The sequence below is a fragment of the Mesocricetus auratus genome, unplaced genomic scaffold (assembly GCF_017639785.1).
Source record: "Mesocricetus auratus isolate SY011 unplaced genomic scaffold, BCM_Maur_2.0 Super-Scaffold_100676, whole genome shotgun sequence".
NCBI lineage: Eukaryota > Metazoa > Chordata > Mammalia > Rodentia > Cricetidae > Mesocricetus > Mesocricetus auratus.
Genome location: NW_024429266.1, coordinates 132837230 through 132862665, shown reverse-complemented (window position 1 = coordinate 132862665; position 25436 = coordinate 132837230). Strand labels below are relative to the sequence as shown.

The window sequence follows — 25436 nt, the reverse complement described above, 5'->3', positions numbered from 1 at the left end:
ATATGATTTTCAAGTAGCACAGCACACATGTACATGTACATGCACACACACTGAATTGTTTTTTCATTTATGAAATAGTGAAACTAGTGCTCTGCGTTGTAGAGCTAGAGTCAATGTATAATGAAAACTTCTGCACTAGCCATGCCATCCTACTTGGGAACATTTATTAGTATGTTTAGAGAATAGCTTGATCAGATGTAACATTACTCCATGTAGCATGAAGACTTCACTGGTAGGGGAAAAATTAGATTGAAATGGTTTGAACTATCCAACATCTGATCAAGATTTTTTTTTTTTTTTTTTTTTTTTTTGGTTTTTTGAGACAGGGTTTCTCTGTGGCTTTGGAGGCTGTCCTGGAACTAGCTCTTGTAGACCAGGCTGGCCTCGAACTCACAGAGATCCGCCTGCCTCTGCCTCCTGAGTGCTGGGATTAAAGGCGTGCGCCACCAACGCCTGGCCTGATCAAGATTTGATAGACTAATAGGTATCACTTATATACTCTGTTAAAAGAAAAGCAGATTTGAAAAGTATAGGCAGTGAAGCAGTGAACCATAGTTAATTAAGCATAAGTAATATCTCTTTGTACACCATGCAAAGAGCACTATGGGAACCAGGTAGATTGATCAGCTCTTACACTTGTCTTTGTTACTTTGTCATACAGTTGCTACTTTAGTTGTCTTTGAATATCTGATAGATATTGGTAGGTGAACATCTTGAGAGGAGTGCCTTTAATTTTGATAATTTGAGGCAAGTCTTATGTACTTAGTTTGTATCTGAAGAAGACCTTGAACTGCTGATCCCCCTGTTTTGTATCACTGTGCCTGCCTTAGGACCTTAGGCATGCTAGGCAAATGTCCACAACTGAGCTGCAACCCTGGCTTCTAAAAGACATATATGGTTTTCATAGGAAACTAAAAATGTTGAGGAACGTGCCTAGGTATTAGATTACAGTATGTATTTTGTACAAGTCGTCTTTTTTTAAGCCAAAACTAATACGAATTTTAGCCAAGCACAAGCTATTACTTGAAAGTCACCATTGATGTGTCCAACCTTTGGCATGTGCCTCCGGATGGCTATAAATGCAGCTCAACAAAAAATTGTAAACATAAAATATTAGATTTTTTTTGTTGTTCTTTTTAAAAACGTGATTGTGTGGTTTGGGGAGTTAAACTTTGTAGATGATGGTATCATTTTGCAGTGCTAAAACTTGGACAGTTTTTTAGTAGCTAAGCTATTTTTTTTCTCTACCTCAAATTTTTGTTTTGTTTTGTTTTTTGTTTTTCGAGACAGGGTTTCTCTGTGGCTTTGGAGGCTGTCCTGGAACTAGCTCTTGTAGACCAGGCTGGCCTCAAACTCACAGAGATCCGCCTGCCTCTGCCTCCCGAGTGCTGGGATTAAAGGTGTGCGCCACCAACGCCGGCTCTCTACCTCAAATTTGAGAGAATTCTTTTTAGATTTTTTTTTAATTAGGTTATCTTAAGCTCCAAATAGTGAATGGACAATAATTGTAATTTTAGTTAAGCTTTAGAAGCCAGTTAGTATTTTAAGAAAATCCATTACCTATTCCTTGTGAATATAGCTGGATATTATGTAATTACATTGCAGACTCTTTCCTAGTCCTAACATGTGATCTAGCAGTGAGAGTTGTCATGAAGTCTTAAGCTGGACAGAGTGACACATAATTTTAATCCCATCACTTCTAGGCAGATAGTTTAAGGCTAGCCTGGTCTCTAATTGATACATAGGCCAGCTAGAACTACATAAGACCCTGTCTCAAAATAAAACAAAACTTCATAATTATTTTAAATTCAGTGAGAGGTAGATGTTACTATTTTTATTTTGAAGCTAGTAAAACAAGATTCAAAGGATTAAATGTAACCAGTGTGTTCTTTTGAGTGTATGTGTGTTGTATAGTAAGAGCCCAGAGGCTGATGCTGAGTGTCTTGCTTGTTTTCTGCCTAACCCTTTGAGTTAGGGTCTCACTGAGCCTGGAACTTGCTGATCCCCATCTCCTGTTCCCAGCAATGGTGTGACAGGCACATGCTGCTGTGCTCAGTTTTCTGTGGGTTCTAGGACTATGAAATGGTGTTTTTATGCTGTACATCAGACTGCTTAGGTGGGGTTCAGGTTAGTTGGTTTCCTTTGGTTGATTTTGTTCATATAAAATCACTTTAATAAAAGCTTCAGAGCTGGGGTTCAGCCCAGATCTCTAATTCTATACTTTTGTTTATGGTTATCCCTTTTATTCTGTATTTGTGCTACTAGGAAAAAACTGTCCCTGGAAGCTGGGTGAGGCTTAAGACTGATGAACAGAGTCTCTGGGTAGGACACAGGAACATGGCAGTCTTTGGACATGAAGCTTCTGTTAAAATTTGTATGCCAGCAGGGCGTTGGTGGCACACGCCTTTAATCCCAGCACTCAGGAGGCAGAGGCAGGCGGATCTCTGTGAGTTCGAGGTCAGCCTGGTCTACAGAACTAGTTCCAGGACAGCCTCCAAAACAATACAGAGAAACCCTGTCTCGAAAAAACAAAACAAAAAAAAAAACAACAACAACAAAAAACTTGTATGCCACTATTTGGGTGCTGGGAACCAAACCTGAGTCCTCTTAACTGCTTAGCTATCTCTGCCCACAGCCTCAGTGGTTTTTAAAGAGGTATTATTGTGTGGATTAAGAAAGTTTAGGACGGCAGCTAGCAGTATTGAGCAGGAAACTTGCTGCCTTTTAGGTAGATAAGAGAAACAAGATAAGAGTCAGTTCAGAGAGAAATTATTGATTTATTCATTTTAATGATTTGGTTAATGATTAGAAATCGTGTGCTGGGGATACATGGTGGTGTGCAGAAGCAGATACAGACTTTGACCTGTAGACTCCTGTGAGTCTTCCGCAAGTAGCAGCTGTGCGTGAGAGTTAGGTAGAAGAGGTGGATGTTTTCATGCTGTCTGCCACTGGTGTTGACCCTTCAACAAAAGGATTCTCTAGTTTCTAGCAGATGAAGGAAGCAAATGAGCTAGTAGTTGCACTGTGAGGAGTAGGAATCATGAGCAGACTCCATAGATGAAAGATTAATTAATCCTTGAAACTCAAAATGAGAGGCTGGTTTGGAGGAGGAAGAATTTTAAATATGTGAATCTACTGAAATCTGTTAAGATTAACTATCTAGAATTAAATGATTTCAAGGAATTTGGGGTGTTTTTGCCAGATTTATATAACTTAAGATTTTGTGCTAACAGACTTGCTTTGGGGTTGTGTGTTTTTTGTTTTGTTTTTCTTTTCGTTTACCTTGTATGTTTTGTTATGTTACAGTTTTCATGTAAGAAGCTGTATGGGCTGTGGCTTAGCGATGGAGCATTTGCCTGGATTCTTTCTCAGCACTGAAACCTTTAGAGATATGTCTGTATTTCTTTATGGAGTGAAGAAATTAATTTTAGGCTCTGACTCTGAGGTGAATTCCCCAGGTTACTTGGGAGGAATGTTGAAGAGAGGCTATAATATATATTAGGCTTTGTACTAAGTTGTCCTGATAACTGGGGAACTCTAATGGTGGATTATGGTAGTGGAACAATCATTTTAAACATGCTTTTAATGTTAACAGAGTTACAATACATTGTAGTAAGTATTTTGGGTTTCGAGTTTCTTGGAGCTCTCCAATCCAAAGAACATGTTCTAATTAGCATATTAAAACCCTTCTTTTGGGGGGTTCTTTGAGTTCTAGGATTTACAGAGGTCATCTTGAGGGCACAGACATTAAATGCTCAAGACTTTTGTATCCTGGGAGCCAGAGCTTGGACCATGTGCGATTATCTGTGATTATCTATCAATTCATATTGTAGGCTGTGAGATGGGGATACCATCCGCAGTAGAAATATGCATGCAACAAGAGTGTAAAACTTAAGCACTTATAATTGAGTTTGCTTTATTATGTTTAGGTATGTGTGGAATTTGATGGGGAGTCTTGGAGGAAGAGAAGATGGATAGATGTCTACAACCTTCTGAGGAGAGCATTTTTAGTAGAGCATAACTTGGTTCTGGCAGAGCGAAAGTCACCTGAAATTCCTGAGCGAGTTATTCAGTGGCCTGCAATAGTGAGTAAACCTTGTGTTTCATTGAACTGACAAATAGAGAACATTTTCCTTTCAGGAAAACACTAGTGTCACATGGGTGACAAGGTAGCAGAATTAGAAGAATACTCAGGATCTTCTCTCTACCCTGGTGGGAGAGAGCTTTGTGACTCTAGGTAGGGCCTTATTTCTTCACTTGGAAATAGAGATGAAGGTAATGTCAAGGTCACAAATTAGAATGAAGTAGATGTGTATTCACACAGATCCTTTGGTTTGGCCAGATGGTTAGCACTTGAAGAAAATTGGAGTTTGCTGCTGACTTTAAGAAAGTATGGCAGGTGCATTATAACATGCAGTGTTGACTGAACTCAGTGGGCCTTAATGAGGAGGACCTGAGGCGGGGGAGAGTGGGAAGAGGGAGCTCAGAATGTGATAGGTCTCTAAAGATTCTGTAAACACATAGGCTTTGCTTTACCCACATTGTAAATACAGAGCAAAAGTGATCCAGCCAGGCTTGGTGGCACATACCGTTAATCCCAGCACTTGGGAGGCAGAGGCCAGCTTGCTCTACAGAACAAGTTGCAGGACAGCCAAAGCTGTTAGACAGAGAACCCTGCCTTGAAAAACCAAAAACTACAACAAAAAAGTGATGCATTGGTCTGGAGATGACAGGTCAGATTTTATGGGATACAAACTAGAGCTTGAAGCAGGAAGAGTCAACAAATGGAGTAGTTGGAGAAGCTGGGAAGCAGATGGAGAACTGCCAGATTGTGCAGGGTGCTAGTAATTGAAAAGCCACTGTTAGAGCAATACAAGGTATGGTTGTATTTTACCCTTTGTATTTTTTTCCAGCTATTAAGAATTTTCTAAAAATATGCCGTCTCTCAGAAAAACATACACTTTTTTTTCCACATAAGTTTTTGGGAAATCATGAATCTGTAGACCTGTGTGTTAATAACTCCCAAATGTATATCTGGTTTAAATTACTGGACTTAAATAAATGTTGTAATCTTGTGGCAGCACAAATGTTAGGAAATCCTTGCAGTAAATAAAAACTTAATGGTTTTGTCATGTTTTTCATGTGTGGAAAATTGCCAGTTCCTGTTTCCAGAATTATGTTGATAGCAGTTACAATGGCATAACAGTTGTGTTTTGTTTTGTTTTTAGATGTACAAATCTCTAGTAGACAAAGCTGGCTTGGGATCCATAACTTCTGTTCGGTTCCTTGGAGATCAACACAGTGTATTTGTTTCCAGAGACCTTTTGAAGCCTATACAGGTAAACCACAGGAGCAGCATCTAACGTACAAATAGAAGTTCATTTAATGTGAGAGGTAAAATGATCTTCTTCATTGCCCTTGTGCGACGCCTAGTAGGGAAAGAACTTAACACAAGTTGATTGTTGTGTAGCATCTCTTAGTGTTAGCCTGTGGGTTTGTGCTATCCTCCCTTTGAACTAAAAGGATGACTATCACATTGATGATGTGTTGTGTGATAAGGAAAAAGGTAGGCAATATGATAGTGATTTTTCAAAGTACTATTTATATAGGCATACATACATACAGTCCTCATTCATGGGTCTTAGGTCTTAGCTTGTGAGTTTGCCTATTTGCTCAAATGTATTTATAATCCCCAATTGCTGCTAGTGGTGCATGGTCCTATGTACAGTGAAGCAATTTTTAGGTTTTAATGCCAGTCTCAGCTGAAGTCACATAGGGGGATTGTCTTCTGCCTTTTTCAGCTTTGATAGTGTGAAGAAATTTCATTGTGGATTTTAGTGGATTTTTTGTTGTTGTTGTTCCCTTTCCCCTACCTCTTTCTTTTGTTTTTCTTTCCTTTTTCTTCCTTTTTTTCTTTCTTTCTTTTTTTTTTTTCGTAATTCCATTATTTTTTAAGTGCACCTAAAAATGGTACAGTGCTATCTGGTGCAAGAAAGTAGTAAAGAGAGAAATGTGTGTTACATTAGGTACTAAGTTTTGTCGAGCCATGAGGGTCAGGGTTAATGGAACAGCAATATATATTATTAAATAAGAGAGACATCTGTCTTTGAACAGATGTCACACAATATAAAATTGTGTTGTATATTGATAAAAATGTAAACTAGAGGTTCACAAAACCCTTGTAGTTCTCCTCAGAGCAGTTGTTCCCTAGCTCAGCGTTCTTAGCAGTTTTGTAGTACACAGTGCATGTGCAACGAGTTTGCACATCTCTCAGATCTTCTTTACAACAGTTAAGCTCTTGGATCTTGCTCATAGGTGATTGTTAAGAATTTGTTAGCAGGGAGAGATCGCCACCTTAAGAATAGTGTTGGTTTCATAATAACTAACATTCATCTTTTAGATAGCGTTTTATTAAGCTTTACTAATCATCTCCCCCTTTCCACTTCTGCTTTGTGATTTGGAGTCTCTGTTTCTGTGTCATGCAGAGTTAATTAAACCTCTTCATTTGCTAACAGGCAGTTTGGAATCATTGGTCAACAGGATTGCTAGGCCTATTTTGGAAAGTCTGGAATACTGGATTTCCTCTCTATTTTTGTATTTCTCTTCCTTGTCCTGGAAAACAAGGCTGATAATGAATAGACTGGATAGTGTTTTAAGTATTGGCATGGGAACATGCCTCCTCCTGCATTAGTTTCAGATGCAGGTTACTTGTGTGTTAGAGAGAGAGGCTCAAGGGGTTTTCCTGCTAAATGGAAGAATGTCTTGCTCATAAGTAAGGGTCAGGGAATTACCAGTGATGTAGATGTTTTGCTGTGTGAGTAATAAGACTAGTTTTTTCTTTTGGGCACCATTTTCACTATCCTAGTTCTTCAATGAAAGCTGAATTTAGTTCTGTTTCCTTTTTTTGTTTGTTTGAGTTTTTTTTTTTCTGAGACAGTTTTTTTTTTTTTTTTTCTGAGACAGAGTGATAGGGTTTCTCTGTATTGCTTTGGAGGCTGTCCTGGAACTCGCTATGTAGACCAGGCTGGCCTCAAACTCCGCCTGCCTCTTCCTCCTTTGTGCTGACTTAAAGGCGTGCACCACCAATGCCCAGCTTAATTCTGTTTCTTAAGACTGAAAAATCTAGATTGAAGTTTTTATTCTCAGGAAAAATGTGCTATAGAATATCAGTATGGATGTAATTACATAATGTTACTATCAACATGTAATTAATTGAAAAGGGATATAATGTGTATGTTACTTTTGCTAAAGAATGGCCAAAGTTTGTTTCTTAGGGCATCATCTTTGTAGATAGACATATTAACTATAAAATTCCATGTTGGAGGCTATGATTACCCTGTGGTATGCTTGCTCTGAAGTAATGTAAATTGTACCTGAAAAATCCCTTGATAATATGCAGATGTTGGAATAGAAACTCTGTCTGCCTCGAGACTGAAAATGATAATCTGTGAATAAGAAAAGGTTATCTGAACCTACTGACAAATTTGCTGGTTCCTAAAACCCTCCTAGGCAGACTAGAGTTAGTCTGCTTCATTAAGAGCCATGTGCAGCTCTCTTGGTTAATATATTGTTTCATTGTGTAGTAGGAATTGGAGAATCATCTTAAATTTTTTTCTGAAATTGTAGTGGCAACTGGGATTCTCTTTAAGTATTTATGGAGCTTCTAGGTTTCATTTGATGTTACTTGGCTAAATGACGTTTTCTTACTAGCATGGCCTTTTACACTGAGACTAGTTGTTTCCAGTGGGAGACATGAGTGATCAGTGCTTGGCTACCAAGTCACAATAAAGCCTCAAGGTCTGCTATTGGAGGACTCTCTGCTTAGCACCTTTTTTCTTTACTCTGTTAGGAGTTGGGTTTGGCAGGTTATTCCTATTGACAGTTTCTGTATGAATTTATCATAACTGGGTATGCACACAAAACCAGGGAGCTATGGAATAGTGCCAAGAATGGAGCTGCTGCCAAGAATGAAGTGTCTGAGTACAGGCTTACTCTGAAGTCTTAGGCTATTCAGATTTTCTGTTTGTTCCTCCACCTACCTTTTATAACAAGGGACGTACATTTAGAATACTAGTTAGATTAAATGAGTTTATGTGAAATAAGTTGTTAGGTAACAGTAATTTTGATGAACTGGCAGTATGTATCTGTCTTGTGTATTTTCTGGCTTTTCCCCATCCTTAATAGGGCTTGGGATATAGAATATTTAGATTGATCAGTTTGATTTGTTTATTATTCCCATAACCAAAATCATACCATGTTGACTCCTAATATACCTTTTAAAAATACATTATTTTTATGTGTCGGTATGCCATATGTATGGGTGCCCTTGGAGGTCTGAAGAGGGCACTGGGTACGCTGGAGCTGGAGCTAACTGGCACCTGACATGGGTACTGGGAACCAAAAGTGGGTGCTGTGGAAGACCAGCAAGTGCTTTTAACCCCTGAGCCATCTCTCCAGCCCAACCCATATGTAGTTCATCTTACTTGGGAGATTTAACATCAGTCTCCTGAATACTTGTGATTGGTAGCAGTGGTCTGGTACACTCAAATGATTAATAGATGCTGTCTTAACTAATCTGACTGAACCAATGGAAACATCCAACTCTTAGCATTCATAAACAACTCTTGTGGTCTTTGATTTTACAGGATGTAAACAGTCTTCGACTTTCCCTTACTGATAATCAGACAGTCAGTAAAGAATTTCAAGCTTTGATTGTAAAACATTTGGATGAAAGCCATCTTTTACAAGGTGTGTAGATAATCTGTTGTCAATAGTTCATGAGTTAGCCAATGATGGAATTATAAGAGTTCAGAGGTGCCACTTACAAAACTGGCTATGTCTTGACATAGATTTGCTGTATTTGGAATTTTTGTTATGTGAAGTTGGTAAGACATTATTTGGTAGTCGTCACCTTTCTGTTTACTGTTACGTTTCTCACTCAGCTTCATAGCCATAATGTTTTGCTTTAGTTTTTTGTGTTTTGTTTTGTTTGTTTGCTTTGAGCCTTAACAGTTCTCTTGAGGGTTCTGCATTAGATTATTCTAAAACTACACTCACTTTTGGTGGTCCCATGCAATACAGTAGTATAAATATATTACCATTCTTAAGAGAGAAAATGCGATTGTTTTTCCTTCTTTTCTTTTTAAGGTGACAAGAATCTTGTTGGTTCAGAAGTAAAAATTTATAGCTTGGATCCATCTACTCAGTGGTTTTCAGCAACTGTTGTAAATGGAAACCCAACATCAAAAACTCTTCAAGTCAACTGTGAGGAGGTAAAAACAGTGATAATTGATGTCATCTTATAGGGCAGGGTACTGTACAGAGCAGCTGTGATCTTGGTACTAAACCCTTTCTTTTATGAAATGTTAGAGTTAACATTGCAACCTGTGAAAAATTACTTGGATGGTGTCTTACTGCTGTGTTAGTTGAGTTCATTTTCAAGTATTGCTCTCAATATTTAAAAAATTTCCAGTGTATTTGTTTTATTTTTAAGATTCCAGCACTGAAAATTGTCGACCCTGCACTGATTCATGTTGAAGTTGTACACGATAACTTTGTGACATGTGGTAAGATAAACTGATTAAAGCCATTCCTCCTCCTCTTTCTTTCTCCTCACAGTAGGAGAAAGCAGGAATCCTACTTACCCACTATTCTGTATCGTAGGTAATTCTACAAGAGTTGGAGCTGTAAAACGCAAGTCTTCTGAGAATAATGGAAGTTTGGTTTCTAAACAAGCAAAACCTTGCTCTGAGGTAACTGGTTTATTTTTTGTCACTTAAACTTTTTGTTTAACTTGAACATGCATGGCTAGTCTTCAACAGTGATGTAGCAGTTTGTTCTTCTGTGCTGTCTTGTCTGCTGCTATTTTTAAGTTCCAGATCTTGGCCATAATTTCTGTACTCGAGCAGATGGAGATAATATAAATTTCTGATTTACTTTTTTGGAGGTCTAAAAGTTTCATTTTTTAGTTATTTGGTGAAAATTCTCAATACGTGACAATTTATCATTGGAGGTGTTTCTGAAGATAATGGAATTGTATGGTGAAGTTGGAAACATGCCTGGCATGAGAGAAAGGGAAGAACCTTAGGATTGTGAGAAGGTTGTCTGTTGAAATAGGACCCTCGGCCTCACGATAATAATGACTTGCATTGGTCATTTGTGATTAAGTATATGGATGCATTACCCTTTTAGAATAAATAGCTGATTAATTTTGGGTCAGAAAAACTGGCTTTTATGGGTGACATGTGAGTTTAGTTGCTTTATTTAGTTCTCTTCTGAAATAACATTTGGGGCCATTTATCCTTTTTTTCTTTAGGACCTGTTACAGGACTAATAAGTTTTAGGGATCCAAATGAACATGTGTTAATGAACAATTTCTCACATTATGATACTCCAGGTTAGAGTGTGGAATTCTAAAAATGACTAGAATGATACCGAGCAGACTGTTTATAGCATTTAAGAGGGACACTTGAGTATTTGGTGGAAAAGGAAAGGAAAAATAGAATGGATAGTAAGTCAGTGAATGAATCTAGCTAGGGTTCTAGATCAAGTGCAGAATAGATTATAGGATCAAGTAGAACCAAAGCAAGAACTGTGCTGCAGAATCCAGGAGACTAGTTTGGGAGTCTAATGGCCATGCCCATACCTTTTGTCTATTTTAAGGCAATAAGAACTTTGATGCTTTGCCCAAAGGTTCCTGAATCAAGGTGGTAAAAGCCTTTTGTCTTCCTTGCAAATGTCTAGGCTTTAACCTCTTTGGTGGAGGTTCACATTGTTCAGGACAGAATGAAGTGGTTGTTGTAGAAATTAATATTATTTCTTTTCATTTAATTTCAAATATACCCATCCAGGAAACCAGAAAGATGGTAACCGTGCACTTAGATATCTAGTCTTGGAGACTAAAGGGTATTTGGACTTCCCTTCTCAACGAGCCAGTTGTCTAGAGAGAAAGATAGACTCCCAGAGCTGCCTCCGAGCTCAAAGGGCATGTCCTGAGCAAGAGTTGTGCAGGCCCCTCACAAGCAGTTCTCAGTTTGCTTAAGGGGAGGTATTTCATTGTGGCCGGAGGACAAGAGGCATGGGAAGAGAAAGGAAGCACCTCAGTTTGGTCTTGAATGTATGATGTATTTTGGGAGGAAGTGACAGTGGAAATGTGGGCACTGGTAATGTTCTTTGTACTAGCTGCTGTAAATGCACATCAACAGCGGTGGTAACCTAAGAGGATAGTGTTATTGAGCTGGTGGAAGACTAGGTGTTGGGGCTGAGGACGTAGGGAAAACCTGATACAGTGTACTGAACAAATTGAATGTTTGCATCATGAAACACAACAGTTCTAGCTTACAAAGCTCAAGTGATGTGGTCATGTATAGTACTGTGTAGTTTCTCAGTATAGGAAAGATATGAGCTGGTTAGAGATCCTTATTCTAGACGGAAGTGGGTAGTAAGGCTTTTAGAAGTATTAGGACTATAAAGAGAAAATGATTGCAGTGCATCTTAGGGTAAAGCTCAGAGAGGATCTTGCCAAGTCATTCAGGTTGTGAGAAGCTAAGTAAGGGTAGATACAAATCTTTCAGCTTTTGACTTGGGAGCATTGTTAACAGCCTGTGATGGAAGTGAGGAAAGACCAGTTGGCTGAATGTCACCTGTCATGGAGCATGTGTCAGCTTAAGTAGTCAGAAGTGTAGTGGGAATGAGAGCTGTAGGTGGGGAAGGGGTCAAGGAATGGGAACGGTGCACCTTGTTTGGATATCCAAACATCATACTGAGATGCTGACAGAATTGGGGGTCTGTAGAGACCTCTGGGGGTGTGTCAGTTCTTCAGCGTTTACCATAAGCTAGGTAAACTTATGGTCTAAGGCACTTGTAAAACTTGTTGATACATAGTAATCCTCTGCCTGACTCCTACTGGTAGGGAAGGAAGACTAATTTAACTTTGAGCATGTCTGTACTGTCTATTCATGCTTAGTAAGTTTGTGTGCTCTTGAACTGACTGTTGAGTATAGTAGAGACTATTTAAAGATTAAGCCTGAACTTTGGCCTGGAGATAGTTTGTTAACCTACACATGGAAAATGAAAAAAACAACATTCCATTAGTTTTTATCAAAGTGTTATGTTTTTGTTGTCCCAGTTACTAGAAGTCTGAGGTGGGAGGATCACTTGAGTCTGGTTTATAGTGTGGTATACGCATTGGATGTCCACTTTAAGTTTGTCATCAATATGGGTGACCTTCTGGGAGCAGGAGACTAACAAAAGTATCAACTTTAATTCTTCAAGTCATGCTATTCTAAAGGAAGTTGGAAATAGTAGGTTTTTACTTCAGTGCTGGAAGATTTTGGAGTCTGGCGCTATTACTTGAAAATGTATGGTTAGTTTAGAATAGTGTAGTGTAGAGTAGAGTAGAGTATAGCTATAAAGTATAGCCATTCCTCTGGGCTCCTTCCTCTTGCCCTTCCTTTTATGTGTCACAGAGGCCTGGTGTTAGAATTTCTCTTTTGATACTAAAAAGATTACTCTCCTGTATCTTCATTGATTCCTTGTGACTATTTTCCCATATCAGTATTCTTTAATAATTCTGACTGATTTTATAATTGAGAATGTTTGGGAAACACTGGCCTGACCTAGCTTTCAGGAGAGCTGAGAAGGTAAAGAAACAGAAAGCAGGCAGTTACTGTAAATGTAAGTGACAGGTGAGTACAGTAACACTTGGCACCATTTTCCCAAATAGATTGCACTGGCACAGGTTTACTTCTAGGGAGGCCTTTGGAAGACAGGAGTTTGGGATTAGGTAGGTGAGACATTTTGGCTGTGGTGTGGTAAAGATAAACATGCTCGCCAGTGATAGCTGGCTCCTTGAAGGTCTTCTCTGCCTAGCAGACTATTCGTCAGAGTTGTGACGCTGCTTGGTTAATTGGGAGAGTCTGCTGAGGAGTGCAAGCCAGCAGTGACTTTTTTAGAATACTGTCGTACACTCAATTATATTATCTCCGTCTGCTGGCAGGGAGGAACTATTGCCATGACTGGTATAGAAGACCTTCAGGGAAAACTCTTCAGGTAAGAAGAAACTTTGACCTTTGTCAAGTCAGAGGCCAGTGCAGAAGTATGTGTGTGAAGATGGGCTTGGGGATCAGGAGTGTCCTGTCCCTGTCGAGTTGAGTCTTAGGCAGGGTATGGAGAGGCATTCTTCAGATTCTTAAAAGCAGTCTTTGTTAATGCTGATTGTGTCACACGGTGACATAATCAAGAACATTTGTACAAGGTCTTATCCCTTTAAGAGCTTATCTCTAAAAATTGATTTTCCTGTGTGCCAAGCACTGTAGTAAATGTTAACCACCACTGTATAAATGGGAACAATGGCTAAGAAGTGTCAGAAGCTTGATTTCAAACCAAGGTCTGACACCAGACTCCGGTGCTTTTACCCATTGTGCTACTGTTTTTACTTCTCCTCAAGTCCTTTCTTTGATGTGGTCAATCAGTCACCGTTGTAAAAACAGCAGGCTACTCCCCTTTTCCTTTACTGTATCTCCCCTTCCAACAAATATTTACTGAGTACTATGGGAGATACTGATCTACTATGGTGAACATCGCTACTGCCTATCTTTTCAGGTAACTTCTAACACTTACTTATAGCTACTTAAGAATATGAAGTGCTACTGTGTTTGTCGTCCATACTCATGCATATATCACTCCACCAGTGTTAACTGATCATCTGCCTTTATGTCTGGCTTGATGAGTTCAGATAGGATAAAGGAGTGGGCCTAAGTGTGCATTGTGCAACAGCTAAGGAAAAGATACTTACCCAGTGAACAGGTGCTATGGAAAAGAAAATGGGACTGTGATAAAGCTGAGGAGTGGCTACTAGAACACTCTGTTGCAGCGAGTAGCCTGAGATTCTGAGGAGTGGCACTTTAGTCAGTTTAAGGGTAGGAGATGGGAGTAGTTAGCCACTGGACACTGTAGGCAGTGGGATGGTAAGTGCAAAGCCCAGACTAGGAAAAGCTCAAGATGATTGTTGGAAGAGAGTAGTGTGGGCAAGGGAAGAGTTCAGTGAGAGGGAGTGACAGTAGGCAGGAGACTGGACTGCATGTGATTCTTGTAGGTAGTGGGGAGATAGTCCTACTTGATGAATGTTTTATAAAGGTTCACATGTGGTGGCATAGATCTGTGTGGAAGCATGAAGATTAGGATTAGCGAGAATAAATGGAAAGATTCAGTGGATATTTTGAAAATGGAGGCATGATTTATTGATTGGATGCGGAAAATGAGGAAGGTAGTCTCTTGCCTTAAATAGATTGATGGATATTGTACAGAGTAAAAATATATCCTATAGTTTACAATCTAAATTTTTAAGTATGTTTTTTTTTGGTGTGTAATTTGAGAAGTATTAGTATCAACTCTAGATGTATTCAAAGAAAAGGAGGTAGCAGATGAAAAAAAATGCTTGATAAAAGTGAACCTTGAATAAGCATTTATGATGTGATAATTCAGCTTTTGGAGACTAGTGATTTAATGATTATCAAAGCAATGTTAGAACTTTATAATTTTTTATTTCTGTTTTTTCTTTAATTCTGTAATAGTCTTTTAATGATTCATGAGTAGACAGCATTTAACATGTTGGCAATTGTCATGTTTTAACAACTTGAGGGAAGTTGTGTGTCATAGTTTAGATGTTATTAGGTTTTGGATTTGGTAAATAGAGGTCATGGTCTATGACGTAACTGAGAAAGGCCTAGGACTGATGTACGGATGGAGTCCATTACAAGCTGGTGGACTGACTGCACAGGCCACCATACAGACGTTGTCTGCGATTTATATGGTGTTGGGTTTGTTTTGTTTTTGTTTTTTCTCACAGTAGGAAATTCTATTTCTGTAGCTAATATGAGATGTGGATCTCTAATATTTTTTATTTTTATAAAGGTAAAATTACATGGAAAGGGAAGGGGGAAAGATATCCCAGCTTTTTCCCATAGGCCAGTCATGACTTAATATTTTTTGCAGCTTGGGGTGACCTTTGTGACTTGATGAGCCACATAAGAACAAGAATCGTGTCATCAATCTTAATTGCATTGCCAAGGCTTATCGTGGTACCCAGTAGGTTCCATTGCCTACAAGAGTCCTATGTGTTCTGGTCTCCTGCCAATCTACGCAGTAAGTGCGTGGTGGGCACTCAAGTCATGTCCAGATGATTGCATGTAAAGCAGCTACCATTGAAGCTGTCACTTAAAAGTTCACCTCTATGCATTGCATTAATACAGCAACTGCCACATCTCTCTTCCTTATACAGTGGCAGGGTTCTGAAAAAGATCAGCTTGTCATCTTGTAGGATCACTTAAATTTTGTGAAAAACTGGAGTGATTTGTGAACAGCTATCAGATAAAAGTTCTTGGTGATTGATTTATCACTTGTTTATTATGCTGGTCTTTATTTGGCAATGGTTTTGTGCCTGCTTAGTATTAAACAAAGGAAATAATCTTTAATTTTATTAACATTTCCCACTAGGGATTTTGTATTTAATGTCTGTTGGTTTGGTATCTTTTAGGCCTCTCCCAGTGTGTGCCCTGTACAGTCTGTTCCCACAACAGTTTTTAAGGAGATCCTGCTTGGCTGCACTGCTGCAACTCCTTCTAGCAAGGACCCAAGACAACAAAATACTCCCCAGGCAGCCAACTCTCCACCTAACATTGGAGCAAAACTTCCTCAAGGGTGAGTGAGTAGTGCTTTGTTCAGTGTCATTTTATTCATGATTTGTTGTTTCTGTCTCTGACTGTTGGGGCTAGGGGGCTTTATAGGAGCTCCTCAGGAGATACTGATCGGGGGTCTTCAGGGGTGGAAGTATAGGAGGTACCTAGAACAGCATAGGAGAGATGGTCCAGCAATTAAGAACATTTGTTGCTCTTGCAGAAGACCTGGGATTTATTCCCAGCACCATGTTTAGAACCATCTCATAACTTCAGTTTCAGGGGATCCAGTGCCCTCTTTCTGGCCTCCAAGGGACACAGGTGATGCATATACATAAATGCATTCAGACAAAACACACATAAAATGAGTAAGTCTAATAAAAATAATACGTTGCATAAATGTATGGAAATTTCAAAGAATAAATAAAAATATTTTTAAAAAATAGTGAATAATTTCCATGTACAAACAGGTAATCAGCTTGACCTGTTGCTGTGGGTCCTGGCTACTCATGGTGGCTTGTTAGTCATAGCAAAGCAAGAGTCTTGTGCTGCTGGTGGTATATAGTCATTAAATTTACATTTTGTATTTGAGGGGATTTCTGATGTTTCTAATATTCATACATACTTTAAAACTTTTATCTTGATACATTTGTTAGCTGTGAGATTTGAGTTTTCCAGTTTTGGTAAGCAAGAATGCTAGTTTTCTCTTTCAAATTTAAATGAAATTTTTGTTAAGAGACATCAGCACAGGTTTTTCTGAAATAGAAAAAGAAAGAGGTTTGGTAATTGACCTTGTGTAGACTTTTAATTTGACACATTAAAAGCTACTGATTTTTTTTCTTTTTGTTGTTGTTGTTTTGTTTTTGAGACAGTGTTTCTCTGTGTAGCTTGGGAGCCTGTCCTGGAACTTGCTCTGTAGACTGGCCACAAACCCACCTGCCTCTGCCTCTGCCTCTGCCTCTGCCTCTGCCTCTGCCTCTGCCTCTGCCTCTGCCTCCTGAGTGCTGGGATCAAAGGCATGCGCCACCACCGTCTGGCTAGAACTAAGTTTCTTAACTACTGTATATGTTTTCTGATTCCATATGATAGTGTTTGTTTTGAGGGAAAGTTAAGTAAAGATCATTATGCTATAAGAAGTAGAAGTGACTTGAGCAGTTTCAGTGTTAAAAGAGCATTTTTCTCAGTGTATAAGATACTTTTCCAGAACCATCGATGGATTGTTTCCCATTCCAGCTCTCAGAAACCTATGCAGAATTTTCTACCATAACAGTTTTCTTTTTTCTTTCTTGCTGGTTGCCATAACAAACTGAATTATTTTAGGATGATAAGAGATAAGAAAGACCTGAATGCTACTTATCCTTACTATGTTTTTCAGATGTCATAAGCAGAGTTTACCAGAAGAACTTTCTTCCTGTCTAAACACAAAATCTGAAGTACCCAGAACAAAACCAGATGTCTGCAAAGCAGGATTGCTTTCTTCAAAATCTTCTCAGGTTGGAATTGGAGACTTGAAAATTCTGAGTGAGCCCAAAGGTAGCTGTATCCAACCTAAAACAAGCACTGATGAGAGCAGACTGGAATCTGCTCCACAGCCAGCCACTGGCCTTCCAAAGGAGTGCTATCCTGCAAAGACCTCTTCTCAGGCAGAGCTGGATGTTGCCACTACTCCTGAACTGCAGAAGCACCTAGAACATGCAGCTTCCACATCCGATGATCTTTCAGATAAGCCTGAAGTGAAAGCAGGTGTCAGTAGCCTTAACAGTTGTGCAGAAAAGAAGGTCGAACCTTCAAGTGTAGGGTGCCAATCACAGAATTTAAAGGAAACGTCAGTAAAAGTAGATAATGAAAGCTGTTGTACAAGAAGCAGTAATAAAACGCAGACTCGTAAGTGTTTCAAAATCTTTATTGATAAATGTTTCTTCCCCTGTGATTAAAAAAATTAGAGAATGACTGTAGAAACAAGTTTGAAAAAGCCATGTTATAGAAATGAATTCATTCACCCTGTGGGTTAGAATAAGTTTCTGTTAACATTTAATGCCCCAAGGACTCCATTACATGCATTTACCCTGTGACCTAAAATGGGTCAGATGGTTCCTAATTTTTGATTGTAAGAAAAATTCCTTTGGAGCAAAAGCTAAAGTGATGTTTGACTTCAGACTATTGCTGTCTTTGTAGCATCCAGGTTGGGGTGAGAGAAGTGGGGTTTTGTGCTCACACAGGTAGTTCGTATATGTGTGTGTGTTTTCTCCCTCTTTCCCTCTCCTCCATCTTAGTCACACATGGGTAGAAACAATGAACACAGTTGTTAAGGGTAGGTCTTGGTATACTCAGTTTTCAAACTAAGTGCTGTTAGTGTAGAGATGATAGTACACCATGGTTCATTCTAATAAGGACAGTAATCAGAAGTGCTGTTACTATGATTAGAAGATTGAAAGGATCTCATTGAATTGTAAGGTTCAGAGCTATTACAAGTTGGTAACCTAAATTACCAGTATATGAAAAATCATTATGGATTTTATAAAGTTGTTTAAAATCCTAGTATAAAAAACCCTCTTCAGAAAAAAACAGAAACGGCTGGGAGTTGGTAGCACACGCCTTTGATCCCAGCACTCGGGAGGCAGAGGCAGGTGGATCTCTGTGAGTTCCAAAAAAGAGAAAAACAGAACAAAACTGGAGTGTCAGTGAGATGGCTCAGTTGAGTAAAGATGTCTGCTGAGTTTAGTCCCCAGAAACCACATGGTGGAAGAAGAGAATAATTCCCTCAGGGTGTTCTCTTAACTCTGTATAAAGTATGCTATGAGTACCCAGACAACCAAACAAACCCACACTAGTGTTATAGCAGACTTCCGACAGCAGAAGGCAAAATGGTTAGGTTGATTTGTGGATCTTTTTAGTATAGCTCTGGAAAAATATAAAGAAGTAAAGGCCAAGGGAGTCTTTCAACCCAGCATCCTCATTCTTGAGGTTCAAGTCGATAAAGCAGTTAGTTTGCTTAAAATTAATTACATAAAGTTCATACTGTTTTAGGAGTTATGTAACTCCCAAGAGAAAGTGAATATTCATAACCATGTATCTGTTCTATTTATTCTTTTTGAGTCATTGGTCCTCACAGCTAGTTTTTGAAGCAAGTCATTTTAGTTTCTGTGCAGAGGGAGTGAAGATCCTAGTTGAGTAAACACATGGCAGGCACCGGGGTGAGCTCTGGCGTCCAGCTTGATCTCAGTGTGCTGTGCGGCTGCCCTTATCTGGACTAGCACATGCCGCCACCATGTGTGGGTCAGCAGCACATCAGGGTCTGCGGCTTGTGCCCACTGCAGTTGCCTGTGGATACAGAAAGACTGGGGAAGGATTCTGTCCTCTTGTTCCATTTAGGGGCTGCAGAGCAGAAGCCATCAGGAGTCAAGTCTTTCTATTCCGTTTGGCACCTCAGAAATGGGCTGTGTCACTTTTCTCTTGGCTGTCCTGAGACTGTCCTCCATACCAAGCTACATTTGGGCAGATTAATTTACTAATCTGTAGGTACTTCCCTTAAGCCAGATGAAATAAAACAACCTTTGGACTTAACCTGCCTATAATATGTGGAAGCCTGGAGCAGCTCTCAAAAGATGGTGCCTTTCAATATCTGAGTAATTAAATTATATCACTGCTATCATTTTCCCCTCGTTACCTACCTATGGAAGGCATTTACAAAATAGCTCTTTTTTTGTAGATCAACAGGAGAATGATTTATGTTTTATTTAAGAATAGCTTTTGTTTAGAGTTATTTAAGAAATATCTTGCTGAGCATTGGTGGTGTTCGCCTTTAATCCCAGCATTCGGGAGGCAGAGGCAGGTGGATCTCAATCTCTGTGAATCCAAGGCCAGCCTGGGCTACAGAGTGAGTTCCAGGACAGCCTTCAAAGCTACACAGAGAAACCCTGTCTCGAAAAACCAAAACCAAAATAATAATAATAATAGTAATAATAATAAAATACAAAAGAAATATCTTGAACTAGTTTCTTTCTGAGCAGAGGTAGGCCTGGGTGGGCATAACCCATTCTGTGATGATAGCACTGAGTGTAACTCAGAGGAGCTCTTCCTAGCGTGTTGCTCTCATCTAGCATTGGGAGGACACAGATACATTGAGTCACATTGAATTTGGTGGTGTACATTGCCAAATGGGGATTTTCTGTTTTTAAAACAGCAAAAATTTCCTAGTTGTTGCTTTAATTGTCTTCTTTTGGGCTATTGTGTAGAAATTTTAGCTGAAACAAAAATGGAGAATGTCGTTTGTTTAGGAATGTTGACTGTTTAAAATTAGAATTCGTCGTTCTATTCAGAAACTTCACATTTCATTTCCTTTCTCTTATTTTTCTTAGCCCCAGCCCGGAAGTCAGTTTTGACAGACCCTGATAAACTCAAAAAGCTACAGCAGAGCGGAGAGGCCTTTGTTCAGGATGACTCCTGTGTTAACATTGTGGCACAGCTGCCCAAGTGCCGGGAGTGTCGGTTAGACAGCCTGCGCAAGGACAAGGACCAGCAGAAGGACTCGCCTGTGTTCTGTCGCTTTTTTCACTTCAGGAGGTGAGGTGTTTGAGGAAAGGCTAAGGTATTCTGGGCTCTGTTTGCATATTTTTCTGTCAACGGGAAGTCTAGAATGTAGAAATTGTATTTTTATTGTGTTTGGCAATCTAGAACTTAACTATATTATTCTTTTATACTTTTTCTTGTACATCCCAGGCAGGACTCAAATTCCCTGTATAACCAAGGATGACCTGGAACTCTGAATCCTTTTCTCCATTTCCAGAGTGCTAGGATTTACAGGAATGCAGAAACCATGCTTGGTTTATGTGGTGCTGGAGATGGAACTTAGTGCATGCTAAACAAACACTACCAACTGAGCTAAATCCCCAGCCCTTAATTATAAATATAAATATATTTATAACTCACAGAGATCCGCCTGCCTCTGCCTCCCGAGTGCTGGGATTAAAGGCATGTGCCACCAATGCCAGTTCTTTTATAATTTTGAGCTGTGCTAATTATGTTGTGCAAGTTGGCCTTGTACTCTGTTCTAGCTAAGTCAGGACCTGAACTTGTGGTTTTCCTGCCTCAGCCTAAATGCTGAAATGTGTGTGCCCACACCCAGCATGATACTCACCTTCCATGTTGTGACTGTTCCTGGTTTGGACTCTGTCAATATTTGTATATCCTTTGGATAAATGAAGTCATTTTGCATTTGCTATACACTTCTTAGGGACTTGTCTTATTTGCTCTGTAATCTTTAAGAACTTTGTGTGTGTATATAAAAATAATGACACTATGACATTTTCGTACACTGGTATTGGTGTCCCTTGACCAGTTATTCTTCTGAAACTCATTTGTGTATCTAATAGACCCCTTCAAGCTCTTGATTTTTACATTAGCAAACGGAACCTTAATTAATCCCTTGTTACCATTCTCTTGTTGCACCTGTCTTTTCTTGCTTCTGTAGGATATTTTGCTGAATTTAGCTTCTTTCCTAATGTCTCCTCTGTCTTACAAGACAAGCTTTGTTACTGTCTCTATCGGAAGTCAGCTTTACGTTTGTTCGTTAGCCCTACCAAACTCAGAGTCAGCACCTCTCCTCTGACTCATTATCATACTCTGATTCACTGTGTGCTTTATGTCAGCTTCTTATGCTTCCAACTGCAATAAAAGGTCAGATTTAAAATATTCAGAGCTAATCCATAGTTTCTCAAAGCATCCAGATATTAAAGTATTAAAAGTATGTTGTGAGAATGTCTTCTGCCTACCAGTGTCCTCGTCAGGTTCTCAGTTCCAGCTTAATGTTTGCTTCTGAAAGTTGCAGGAGCTTACGCTGCAGTCGTCTCTAGGGTACATGTGGACAGCAGACACCTCACATCTGTGTGATCATAGCAGTCAGTGACTGCACACACAGCCTGTTTGCTTGCTGAGCATTGTTCTCGAAGCAGGGCTTCTGCTCCCACATGTGCTGGCTGTTGCTTTGTTTCTTTTTATTTGTTCCTATCTTTACTGCCAAGTCTAGTAGGTATAGATTGTGTCTGGAGGCTATGGGATAACTTGGTTTGAGTTCAAAATAGACATCTCTCTCATATGGCTTATGTAGCTTGTCTTTTAGGAGAAAAACAATTTTTTTTACTAATTTTTAAAAAATACGTCTCTAGTCACTAGCAAGTTACTGACTGTTATTAGCAATGGACAGTGCAGAAAACCAGGGCGGGAAGCTTTGTTGGTTGAAATAGTATTCATGTAATAAGTACAATTTATAAATCAATCTTGTGTGTTTTCTTACTTCTAGGTTACAATTCAACAAACATGGTGTGTTGCGGGTAGAAGGCTTCTTAACACCAAACAAGTACGACAGTGAAGCGATTAGTTTATGGCTGCCTTTGACCAGAAATGTTGTGGGGACTGATTTGGACACAGCAAAGTATATTTTGGCCAATATTGGAGATCACTTCTGTCAAATGGTCATTTCTGAGAAGGAAGCTATGTCAACTATTGAGCCACACAGTAAGAACATCTCTTAGGGGGTAGCATGTTTGAGTCCAACTTGATTTTTGTTTCTTCATGAAACCTAAGTCCCAGGTGAAAGATTTCATTTTTACTAGAAGTCTAGGCGGATGGCATAGTGAGGTTGCAGTCTTCCTCTGTAACAGGTTTCTTCTGAGCTGTGCTGTCTGTGGGTTGTTGTGTGACATTTATCAAAGGAAGAGCATTCCTTTTTTTGTTTGTTTTTAAAGGTCAGTGTGAGGTGTTAGTGGCATTTGCACAGCCTCACCAGATGTGTGAACTCACCAAAAGGGGATGAGACTTGAGACTGGTTACAGGCAAAAGATTCTTAATTCACAGTTCATTTTAAAACCGGTAAGAGTGGATAGGTATGCCCTAAGCCTCCTGAGTCCCAGTGTGCAGTGCTAGGATCTGCAGAGACGTATGGAGATAGTTCTTTCCACATCAGGGTTTGAAGGGACAACTGCAGCTGCTAGCTCAGTGTGCGATCATGCCTCCACTCTTCAAGAGCACTCCTTCACTAGTGTGTGTAAAGAGAAGCTTTTTCCTTGAGAGAAAAGCCTTCCCGCCCGCCTGGTTCTAGATCCGCATCAGTCCCAAATAAACACACAGGAGGCTATATTAATTATGAAGCTGTTGGCCTTGCTTGTTTCTTACTGGCTAACTCTGACTTAAGTAATTACCCCATAATTGTTAATCTAAGTATTTCTCTTACCGGAGAATAGTTCCGGCTTCCTACCTCCATGGCATTACATCTTGGCTCTCTTGTGTTTCTCCTTCCCAGAGTCCTCCTGGACTCCTAGTCCCTCCTATCTAGATTCCCTATAGGCCAGACAGTGCTTTATTGACAAATAACAGGCAAATAACAGGACTTCCCCAACATCTCCTCTTTTCTGTTTAAACAAAAAGAAAGGTCTTAACTTTAACATAGTCAAATCATATATAACAGAACAGTTATCAAGTAAGAATACAGTTACAATATTTTGTCTATCAACATTCAGCAAGATTTAAAGAAAATATCATCTATCTCATTCTTGTAAGTCCAAAGTCCTATATGTAGCTTATCTTTTATCATAACTAAGGAAAACTATAACTGTCTGTCTTCAACTCCATCAAAGACCACAGAAGGATAATATATAAACACTAGGATTGACAGAGACATCTTGCTACCTGGACAGTCACCCAAAGTTCCTCTGTAACGTTGGGGCATCCATCTTCAGCCCATAGGCCACAATGTGCCTGGAACACTTCTCAGCAAAGCAGGAAATTTCAAACTGTCCATCTGCATCAGCAGTCTGTCATTCATTTTTCTGTGTCCTGCAGAAAGTCTCGTAGACTCTTCCAGGAAGCAGGAACCCTGTAAGACTGAGTTCAGCAGTCACTTTTCTGTGGGTCCTGCATGTCCAGATTATACAACAGTCAAGCAGTACAGGCAAGAGCAGTTTCTTGCCCAAATGGCTAACCTTGCCATGTTGAAAGCAAACTCCATAACAAGTTTCTTCGATGCCCATCTTCCTCTCAGACGTAATTGGTGCTGCCAGGAGCAGACATTTCTCATTGTCAAGAAAAACCCTAAACCATTTTAAATGCCATTTTCTGAAGGTCTTTGAGAGATTTGAAGATTGTTTATCTGTCTCAAATACATCTCTATATATCTAGAAAACCTAACTTCCTAACTATAAATCCTATTATCAATAACTATCTATAGTCTGTATTCAATTATGTATTATGTTTTAAAAGATCAGTATAAGCACAATACTTAATCAAGAGGAGAAATATAAGCATCACAAAATTGACCTTGAATTTGTATCAATAAATGAAAAACAGTACCCATACCATAATTCCCTTTTTTACCATTAAAAAAGAATGGCTGTGAACACTAGCCAATTATAAACAATCCCATTTAAATGAAAACAAAGATTGATAAACAAGATGGGAATTAAGACATCGCTCATTCCAAACTGCTTCGTGCTGGAAGGGGGCGCTGTTCATACCATGGGGATCATGACAAAATTCAGAAACCTGTATAAGTCCATATTTTCGGGGTCTGTAAGACTGCATCATCTTAGCTGTTTCAGTTTTTGGAACACCTGGTCCACTGCTTCTGGGGGTCTTGGTTCGTCAAACCACAGAAGCCTGGAAAGAATGCTCAGCTTTTAATTTTCTGTGGAAACATAAACTAAAAAAACTCCTTTTCCGAGTAACATATCCTTATACTGAAATTTTGAAGTCAAGGCATTTTCAAAAGATATAAGTTGGATTAATTTAGCAGCATTTATAATCAAGTGTACTTTAGTAGGAGTTCCTTCTTGAGCAAGTAAAAAACTGAAAAACACAATAGTGTACAGTATCCAGACTCTCTGTGTATTTTCCATCTTTACGTGGCTTATTTATCTATTATTACTTTATTTATTTTACTTTTATTTATTTTTCTTTGAGACAGGATTTCTCTTTGGAAATCCACCTGCCTCTGCCTCTAGAGTAAATCCTACCGGCGTGCGCCATCACAACGCCGGCTTTTGTATTTATATACCACTTTGCCGTTTCATTTTCTCTCTCAATCTCACGTATATTTTTTAAACACACTGTAAACCTTTAGAGGTTTTCCTTCATCCAAGTCTGACTTTACTGTAAATCTTTGTTTTCCTGGCCACGTGTCTTATCTGTAAAACCGTGGCTGTTTTAAACTGCCGTTTTTCAAGATGGCGGGCGTAAGCGTGATTCCAGCTTACCGCGCCAGTCCATGCTGACATCCAGCAAAAGCTGCCACTTCCAGCTGTATGTACACGCCTTTCAATCATTAGCAGAGTCTTAAAACAACCTTGCTGGCTGATTTTTTTTTTTTTTTTTTTTATACCCAGTCAGGAAGACTCCGGTAAGCGAGCCACGTGAATCTCGGCTTGTTGCTAGCAAAACAGAGCACACCTGAGAAAAATGCTGCTACCAAAATCTGTGCTTCTCTGTTCTTCTGTTTCTAAGATTCTTTTAAAGCTTTTGTTGTTTTGCGTGGAAATTCATGATCCCACTCCTGATCACCATTCTGTAAAGAGAAGCTTTTTCCTTGAGAGAAAAGCCTTCCCGCCCGCCTGGTTCTAGATCCGCATCAGTCCCAAATAAACACACAGGAGGCTATATTAATTATGAAGCTGTTGGCCTTGCTTGTTTCTTACTGGCTAACTCTGACTTAAGTAATTACCCCATAATTGTTAATCTAAGTATTTCTCTTACCGGAGAATAGTTCCGGGCTTC

The 25436-nt window shown here is 39.3% G+C and overlaps 1 protein-coding gene across 2 annotated transcripts in view; it reads left to right on the top strand.

Moving 5' to 3' along the window:
- The window catches only part of Kdm3a (lysine demethylase 3A), a 43963-nt gene that overhangs the window by 4177 nt on the left and 14350 nt on the right, over nucleotides 1-25436 (top strand). For both annotated transcript variants that reach the window (XM_040737784.1, XM_040737785.1), the window contains exons 3-12: nucleotides 3930-4085; nucleotides 5229-5339; nucleotides 8646-8748; nucleotides 9148-9272; nucleotides 9494-9566; nucleotides 9664-9752; nucleotides 15536-15699; nucleotides 17050-17558; nucleotides 20033-20237; nucleotides 21973-22187. In XM_040737784.1, coding sequence (XP_040593718.1) covers nucleotides 3930-4085; nucleotides 5229-5339; nucleotides 8646-8748; nucleotides 9148-9272; nucleotides 9494-9566; nucleotides 9664-9752; nucleotides 15536-15699; nucleotides 17050-17558; nucleotides 20033-20237; nucleotides 21973-22187 — 1750 coding nt within the window. The remainder of the gene's footprint in view (nucleotides 1-3929; nucleotides 4086-5228; nucleotides 5340-8645; nucleotides 8749-9147; nucleotides 9273-9493; nucleotides 9567-9663; nucleotides 9753-15535; nucleotides 15700-17049; nucleotides 17559-20032; nucleotides 20238-21972; nucleotides 22188-25436) is intronic.